Consider the following 8,957-nt stretch of genomic DNA (forward strand, 5'->3'; position numbering starts at 1 on the left):
AAAATCACCACCCGAATAAGGCTGTAGCAGTACAAGCAATGAATCTGTTTAACGACAATGCAATGTCACATTTCTACAAAATCTTCAAAAGGCGGCAAGAGCAAGTGTCATTGGATAGGTTCTGTGTTAAAGTTGCATGAAAAGAGAAAGATTCCATTGAGCCAATAGATAACAGAGGTTCGGTTAGTGATAGTGAAAGTCGTCCTACACAATAACCCTACTCTCTCTTGTCTCCCTCACAGCAGCCACGAAGGTTTTCAGGGGTAAGTGCAGGTTAATTTATTTTTCTTTATATTTTGTATTTTATTATTTTACATTATGTTACAGTATTGTAATCATTTTTATATGAATATTTTTGGGTTGTGGAACGAATTACCTGAGTTTTCATTATTTCTTATGGGGAAATTTGGTATACAAATGCTTTGGATTACAAGCATGTTTCTGGAACGAATTATGCTCGCAAAACAAGGTTTTACTGTAAAGGATGTTGCAACTGAACTTTGGATACACACTCCTTTACTCCTTGTTTACTCCCATCCATCCAATTGCTCAAATAAATCTAGAAGTCATTCTTGATTCCTCATTCTCTTTTATCTCCAGGTGGAAACAATCAGAAAGTTCTGTGGACTCTAGCTGCAAAACATACCTTTTCTATTCCAGGTGATACCTGTTAAATTTCCCTTTTGGAACTTGAAGCCCCTAAAAACTTTCACCTGATGATATCCTTGCTCTTGAGAAACAAATGGTATCAGAAAATCATGAGTGCTTTATTGCACCGAAGCACATCATATCAAGATTTTTATACCTTTCTTAGAAAATAACTTTCACGGGGTGCCTGGATAGCTTAGTTGGTTGAGCGTCCGACTTTAGCTCAGGTCATGATCTCACCGTTCATGAGTTCAAGCCCCGTGTCGGGCTCTGTGCTGACAGCTCAGAGCCTGGAGCCTGCTTTGGATTCTGTGTCTCCCTCTCTCTCTGACCCTCTCCCACTCACACCCTGTCTCTCTCTCTCTCTCTCTCTCTCACTCTCTCTCTCAAAAATAAATAAACATTAAAAGAAAAGAACTTTCACATGTTGCAGCTTAAAAAATATGCCCAGAGAAATCTCTTCAAAATTGTTTACTTGCTATTTAATATTGCTGCAAAAGAACAGAAGGACCTGACTATGAAACCTGCCTCAAATGAAGAACAGTTAGACTGCCAATTGTGTTTGTCCCAGGAGCCACTTGAAAAGTAAAATCCAGGACGCCTGGGTGGTTCAGTCGGTTGAGCGTTGGACTTTGGCTCAGGTCATGATCTTGCAGTTCAGGAGTTCGAGCCCTACATTGGGCTTGCTGCTGTCAGTGCATAGCCCACTTTGGATCTTCTGTCTCCCTCTCTCTTGTCCCTTCCCTGCTTCTGTGCTGTCTCTTAAAAATAAATAAAATAAAACATTAAAAATTAAAAAAAAAGAAAAGTAAAATCCCCTTCACTTACTCCACTTCCACTTTGAGAGAACCAGTTGCAGGCAAATCCCTGTGTCCACTCCTGCTCCTTCTCTTCTCAAAAGAGAGAGAGAGAAGAGAAAGAGAAAGAAGGAAAGAAGGAAAGATGAGATCTGGACCCACTCAGTTACATGAAGAGAACTCATAAGAACTAAATTCACATTAAATCCTAACTTCTAGTACATCAGATTGTAACTGTATTTGGAGGTAAGGTCTTCAAGGAGTTACAAAGCTAAAATGATGTCTTTAGGGTGGACCCTCTTCCAGTAAGATTGGTGTCCTTATAAGAAGTGGAAATTTTGGCACAGATATACACACTCAGAGGAAATGTAACAGCATTCCTATTGGTCTTAAGGGTTAACTTGCTTCAAGCTTATTCGCTCCTTGCTTGCTGACCAAAATCTCAGTAGCAGTACTAACCTACTTCCCTTGAGATCCTGCAGACAGCTGACCTTGAGGAACAAAGAAACAGACTTTCTGGGAGATAAGACATGACTATACTCAAAAACAGCTGCCACTGACCATAGTATCCTCAGTAAGAGACATCTGGAAGCCTTGATTCCTGGTACAGGGGTAGGAGTTGGGACTGCCTTGCCAGGATGTGGCTTGTTGGACTTCAGGGGCATCCTTTACTGAGAGACACCTAGGAGCTTTGATTATTGGTAAAGCAGAAGAATCGGGAAAACTTGCATGGACAGATGATTAACTGGTGAGCACCAACTTCTCTTGAACATAGTCCCCTTACCATTCCCTGTGCCTTCCCTTTTAAAAATTCTCCTGCTTCCCTTGGACAGGGAAGATGGGTCTTTGAGATGTTAGTCCGCCATTTTCCCAGGTTGCCAACTTCCTGAATAAAGCAGCCTTTCCTTTCCCACCAATGCCTGTCACTTGAGTATTGGCTTTTGAGTGGTGACTTTGGAACTGGTCCTCTCTCTGGTAACAGAAAGGCTATGTGAGGACACAGCAAGAAGGCAGCCATCTGTGAGCCAAGGAGAGAGGCTCCAGGAGATACCAAACCCATCAACACCTTGATCTTGGACTTGCTAGCCTCCAGAACTATGAGAAAATATATTTCTATCGTTTAAGCCACCCAATCTGTGGTATTTTTTGTGGCCACCCTAGCAAACTAACATATACTGCTTTATTGTTTCCCTTTAAAAAGAATCCAAATTAAACCTTGCCCTGAAAATGGACGTCATCCTTAATTTTTGACAAGTGTTGAACACTGTGTCAGTATCTTTCCATGGCCATTGCCAGCATCACCTCTGCTGGGATTCCTACAGTAGTCTTCCAAATGGCTTTCTGCTTCCTATCTTCCCTCACTCCAGTCCATTCTCCACAAAGCAGACAGAATAGTCTTTATAAGAACTGCAGTATCATTGCACTTAAAATCTTTCTCTACCTCGGGCTATCAGTCCCTACATAATCTGGTCTCTTTTTCTCTCCAGCTTTGTCTTGCTCCATTCTCCTCATGTTCCCACACTTCAATTTTTCTATACTTCCTTTGACACCATTAAAAACCTAGCTGTGGGGTGCCTGCGTGGCTCAGTTGGTTAAGTGTCCAACTCTTGATTTTGGCTCAGGTCATGATCTCACAGTTCATGAGTTCAAGCCCTGCATCACTGCCAGCACAGAGCCTTCTTGGGATTCTTTTTCCCTCTTTCTGCCCTTCCCCTACTCATGCTCTCTCTCTCTTAAGTAAAACTGAAGAAAAATCTAGCTTTTACCTGCTTTAGGGCCTTCCTGTATATTGTTCTGTGTCGCAGATAATACTTTACAAAAATGGTTTCAGTAACATCTCCCAGACCCAGCAGTAATTTTTTAAAATGTTTGAGAGAAAGAGCGCATATGCATGCACAAGTGGGGTAGGGGCAGAGAGAGGGAGATAGAATCCCAAGCAGGCTCTGTGCTGCCAGCGCTGAGCCTGATGCAAGGCTCCAACTCACGCACTGTGAGATCATAACCTGAGCTGAAATCAAGTCAGATGTTTAACTTACCAAGCAACCCAGGGGCTACCCTGCCTCCCCCCCCCCCCCTTTTTTCTTCCTGCCTCCCCTTTTTTAATGCCAGCAGTGATTTTTAGAGTGACTTTGAGATTCCTCCCATGGAGAGGTGGTTATTGATGTTCTCTCCCCTTGAATTTGGATGCACATGGGACTACAGAAGTGATACTGTGTTACTTCCAAGACTAGGTCATAAAAGGAAAGAGTTTCTGTTGGGCTTGAGTCACTTGTTCTGGAAATCCAGCTACCATGTTGTGAGGAAGTCCAGGCAGGCTTGATTAGGCCCAAGTGGAAAGAAATTGAAACCCTCAACTCACAGCCCCAGCTGAGCTCCCAGCCAACTGCCAGCACCAATTTGCCAGCCATGTGAGCCATCTTGAAGTAGGTATTTCCAGCCCCTTAAGCTGTCCTAGCTAATCCCACTGGATCATATGAGCTATCCCCATCAAAGCTCAGCTCAAATTGTAGATTTGTGAATAAAATAAACGTTTTTTAAGACACTAAGTTTTGGAATGGTTTGTTAGCTAGCAATAGATAACTGATAAAACTTGGAATACTCTCCTCCCCACTCCCCTGTGCATGGCTGCTTTCTTCTCATTCTTCAGGTCTCTGTTTCAATGTCCTCTCCTTGATAGGTCTAGCTAGGTAGTCTCTATTATAGCTACCTGGGCTTTTGTTTGTTTGTTTTATAATTGTACACTGATTTGTCTGTCTACATTTCCTATTAGGCTTGAGTTTTTTACACTCAGGTCTTTACTAATGGGTCATAAAATCAGTTTTTAAAAGCTGAAATAAAATTGAATATAAAATATCAAATAAATAGTATAGGATAAACATTGCATTGTAAAACTTGTTAGGTATAGGTAATATCTGTGCTGGTACACAATATAAAATATATATTTTTTACTCTAGTTTTTAACAAGTTTGAAAAGCCATTACACTAAACTGTCAATTCTTGAGGTCGTATCTGTATCTTACTCACCATGAACATCCAGCAACTACAAAGTACCTGGCACACAGTAGGCACTCAAAAAGCACACAGTAAATACTGTAGAAATAAGAGAAATATATGAATGAACTGTAGAGACACAAAGTGTTGGCAGTGATTTTACTCTGAAGAAGTTTGGCACTGAAGAGATAGAGACAGAACAAAACTTGAGCAGGGGTTTAGGGGAAAGAAGAGACATGAGCATGTTCATTCACTCTGCGTAAGGATCCAGTAAAAATGGAGAGAGAAAATGAAAGATAAAGAAGATAATTTTTTGATTGTACAAGGCCCAAACAGGTTGGAAAGGACAAAGATCCAGGTACAATTACAGGGGTTAGCCTTAAGGAAAAGGAGTTGAGAATGAAGGACAATTGTTGAGAAGACATGGGATACTGAAGGAACTCATTTATGAAGGCTTCCACTGTCAAATTAGGAGTCAAGGTTTGTGACAAGAGCAGTGGAGCTCTGAACTTAAGAGGAAACATTTGTGATTAAGGCCTTTGAAGAATGAGGGAGTCAATGGAGAGGAATTGAACCTGACGCCAATAGAGAATAAATATAAGTTGGAAACTGCAAACATTAAATTGGGTTAATCTGCATGATTACATGAACTTTCCTCCAGCTTTGCCTGCCATCTGGGTATCATAGGAGTAAAAAATCAGTTGTTGGAAGAAAAATAATTTTAAAAAATGGCCATATAGGTCAAGAGAGAAAAGCAAATGAGAATGCTGATAAGAAAGGACAGTATACATGAAAGAATTCAGGGTTGGGTAGGAAGGGAGAGGAAGCAAGAGATTTGGAGAGTTAAGGGGTTAGAAAAGTGCAGTGGGCGCCTCTTTAATGGGAGAGGATGGAGGATAAGACACTTGAATAACATGGGGGTTAGAGGTACTGACCATGGCACAGTTGAAAATCCACATATAACTTCGGACTTCCCCAAAACTTAACTAGTAGCCTGCTGACCAGAAGCCTTATTAATAACCATCAACACATATTTTGTATTATATACTGTATTCTTGAAGTAAGCTAGAAAAAATGTTATTTAAAAATCATAAGGCAGGTGCCTGGGTGGCTCAACTGGCTAAGCATCTGACTTCAGCTCAGGTCATGATCTCATTGTTTGTGGGTTCAAGCCCCTGTTAGGCTCTGTGCTGACAGCTCAGAGCCTAGACCTGCTTTGGATTTTGTCTCCCTCTCTCTCTGCCCCTCTCCTGCTCATGCTCTGTCTCTCTCAAATAAAAAAATAAACGCTAAAAAAATTTTTTTTAAAAAAATCATAAGGGAAAGAAAATATTTATAGCACTGTAAAAAAAAAATATCTACATATAATTGGACCCATGCAGTTCAAACCCATTGTTCAAGGTCAACTGTATGATTAAAAGGAAGAAGTTTAGAATTTAAGGTTTCAGAGGTGACAGGAAGTCTGGGTTGTATTCCCTAGAGAAAACTAATTCTGAGATCACTGTCAAATAAAGTATACATCTCCATGGTGGTAACAGGAAGGAGCAGAAATACATATCTGTGCTAGGTTAAAAAAAATAAATAAAAAGCAATGAAGAAAGAGATAACATATCTATAGGGCAGAAAATAGAAAATATGGACTAGGTGACACTTCCTAATGAGGAATAGTTACTGAAAGAGACTACGTCTTTTTTAAGAGACATACAATGAAGGTGCCTAGCTGGCTCAGTCGATACAGCGTGCGACTTGATCTCAGGGTTGTGAATTCAAACCCCATGTTGGGTGTAGAGATTACTTAAAAAAAAAAAAAAAAAAAGACAAAGTAAACATTTTATTATCGTTAAAACCATTAAGAAATTTATTTGGAATCACATTATTCCCTTAATTTTTTCACAGAGAATATTCCATTTACTGTGCAGTTCATCATCTTTAGGACATGTTTTATGTAATATACTTGTTAGCATAGTAGTTTCAATTGGGCAAAACTTACTGCCAATAAAACCTGCTTTTAATTTGTCACGTATTTCCAGTGGCAACCAATGATCAGGTGCTTCAATATTACAGATTTCAATTCTTCCATTCTTTATGTCTATGACTATTTTAATTTCCAAATATGACTGTCCATATAATACATTAAAGGAAGTGTTTATACTAAACTTTGGAGTTTTGCCATATATCCACTCCCAGGTCTGTAGTTCTTTGGCTTTATTATTTATTCCAGGAAACAGTGTCTCATCCGTTGGGTTTATTAGGTTAATATGATTATCAATTTGATGGTAAGCAGCATATTCTGCAGCAATAGCATTCATCAGTACTTCACAGGTCAGAGTGGGATCTTTTTCCAAAAGATTTTTTACTACGGAAGGTATGCTAGCAGTGGCATTGCTCTTGATCCCTTGGTAAGGGCTCTTCAGCAAAGATGACAAGAAGGTCCTATTGGTACTACATAATAAAGTGCAATGGTGATAAGCAGTAGTCCGGCCAATCTTAGAAGCTGTTCCTGAGATTTTAAACTGTCCATCAAGTAAAAGGTCACATCTTTTGGTGGCCTGCACATCCAGCTGGGGTTGGATAGCATTCAGAGCTCTCACAACTAATTTTAAATTCTCCATCCTATTGTACTTTTTTTTGGTTGTAAAAAAAGTCAAATTGATATTACCCATATCATGATAGACTGTTCCTCCTCCACTTCTTCTCCGAGCCAGTTTTATACCTTCTTCTCTCATCAGATTCAGGTTGCATTCCTGCCAAGGATTCTGATGTCTACCTATTACAACAGAGGGAGAATTTCTCCAAAGGAAAAGAACCGGCTTGCCCTCTAGATTCACATGGTCATGGATCCAGTCTTCTACAGCCAGATTTTGATAAACATCATTAGAAATCGATTGTAAAATAAGCCCACTTTTTACTGTGTTTTTAAAGCCAGCTGTTGGGACCTTGAGGTTACAAAGTAACTGGAAGCAATTCTTCATTGAAAATGGGATCAGCATGCTTTTAAAAATGGAAGAGAAACAAGTTAATTGAGAAAAAGAAAATTTAGTTGCATTTTCTAGCTCTTGATTCTCGGTTATTTAATCAAAATTTTTCTAATGTATCAGTTGCTTTGCTTGCCTTTTAGCTTTATTGTTAGTCTTTAACAACTCTACAACAGAGTACTCAAAGGAAATAAATGAAGACAAACCTGAAGAAGAGTTTCAATGTCTGATGGAATGTGCCTTGTGGAAACCACCTTCCCAACTTCTGGGCTCTGGAGAGATCCCGTTAAAGCCAGGATATCCTCTTTCTCCTAGAGGAGGCTTGGATTCATTTGGGACCGGTGAATCTCTTTTTATTCAATGGTTAAGTAACAGATCAGCCTTGAAGGTCTGGTAAAATGTTTCTTTTCTTTTTTAAAAATGTTTGCTTATTTTTGAGATAGAGGGCGAGTGGGGGAGGGGCAGAGAGACGGAGACCCAAGACTCCAAAGCAGGCTCCAGGCTCTGAGCTGTCGGTACAGAGACCCAGGCTGGGCTCAAACTCACCAACTGTGCGATCATGACCTGAGCCAAAGTCGGAGAAGCCGACTGAGCCACCCAGGCCTCCCTAAAATGTTTCTTTACGTTTTATAGTTTTCCCCCAGACAACAACCTTATTTCCATATTCTAGGGGGACGCTTTGATACCACCATTTTGCATTACAAACATGCTTTTCAACACTGAACAGAAAGCAAAAGATAACAATTCCATCTATCCTCCTATGTAGGCCCAGCTCCTTCAAAACACCTGTTATTTTGCCACATCTTTGACAGTACATAACTGACCCAGAGTCTCACGACGGTCGCATGTTTTATTTCGCTTTCTTGGCTCTCTGTGGGAACGCACACACCTGGCACTCAAGCGTTTTAGTTTTTTACCCTCCTGCGTTGGGGATAAGCTGTTCCTAACCGTAGAGTTAGGTCGTCCCAAGCGGTGAGCGAAAACCACGGCGTGTACAGCACCGGCCTCGGCGGCCTGGCCTCAGAGTCCCAGGTGTCCACCCACCACTCACACCCAAAGGGCCGCCCGCCCCAGCGCCCCCGAACCGCACTTATACCTTAGCTCACCTGCTTCTTCCAGTCGCGCGCACGGCGCACGCCGGTTCCTACAGGAGAAGGACGCGTGCGAGGACCCACGGCCCGTCAGGCTGCGCGCGCGGCCAGCCCCGCCCACTGCCCACTGGGCCAGAGGAAGGCTGGGCGGCGGAAGCGCCGAGAGGAGGCGGGGCCACGCCGGGAGCCCTTCGTTCTCATTCTTTGGTGTCTGGCTGTGGGTGCCCGAGGGGCTCTTGACAGAGTCGACCAGCTGGCGCTAAACCAGATTAGAGATGGGGATACGTTCCAATGGAAAGTCACAGCGCCCGCAGTTCAGATGGAGTTCCCCACGTGACAGCGCAGAGCTAATGGTCACCCAGGGCGAAGGTAGGACAGGGCGGCTGTGTCAGGTTGGAGGGGGCATTCGCAGAGCGAGGCCAGAGGGAGGACGCCAGGAAGCCAGAGCAGTCAGG

General features: G+C 41.9%; 1 protein-coding gene across 3 annotated transcripts; it reads right to left on the reverse strand.

Annotated features, from left to right (window-relative positions):
* Positions 1-6,253: 6,253 nt before the first annotated feature.
* LIPT1 (lipoyltransferase 1) lies at positions 6,254-8,705 on the reverse strand. 3 transcript variants are annotated; one of them, XM_045445758.1, is made up of 2 exons: positions 8,518-8,705; positions 6,254-7,427 (listed from the first exon to the last, which is right to left on the reverse strand). In XM_045445758.1, the coding sequence occupies exon 2, from the start codon at positions 7,424-7,426 to the stop codon at positions 6,305-6,307; it is 1,122 nt and encodes a 373-aa protein (XP_045301714.1). In that variant the 5' UTR covers position 7,427; positions 8,518-8,705; the 3' UTR covers positions 6,254-6,304. The 3 variants fall into 3 exon arrangements, with proteins under 3 accessions (XP_045301714.1, XP_045301715.1, XP_045301716.1); XM_045445759.1 differs by having other exon boundaries at positions 8,506-8,705; XM_045445760.1 differs by lacking the exon at positions 8,518-8,705 and adding an exon at positions 7,618-7,870.
* Between the last annotated feature and the right edge of the window lie 252 nt (positions 8,706-8,957).

The sequence above is a fragment of the Leopardus geoffroyi genome, chromosome A3 (assembly GCF_018350155.1).
Source record: "Leopardus geoffroyi isolate Oge1 chromosome A3, O.geoffroyi_Oge1_pat1.0, whole genome shotgun sequence".
NCBI lineage: Eukaryota > Metazoa > Chordata > Mammalia > Carnivora > Felidae > Leopardus > Leopardus geoffroyi.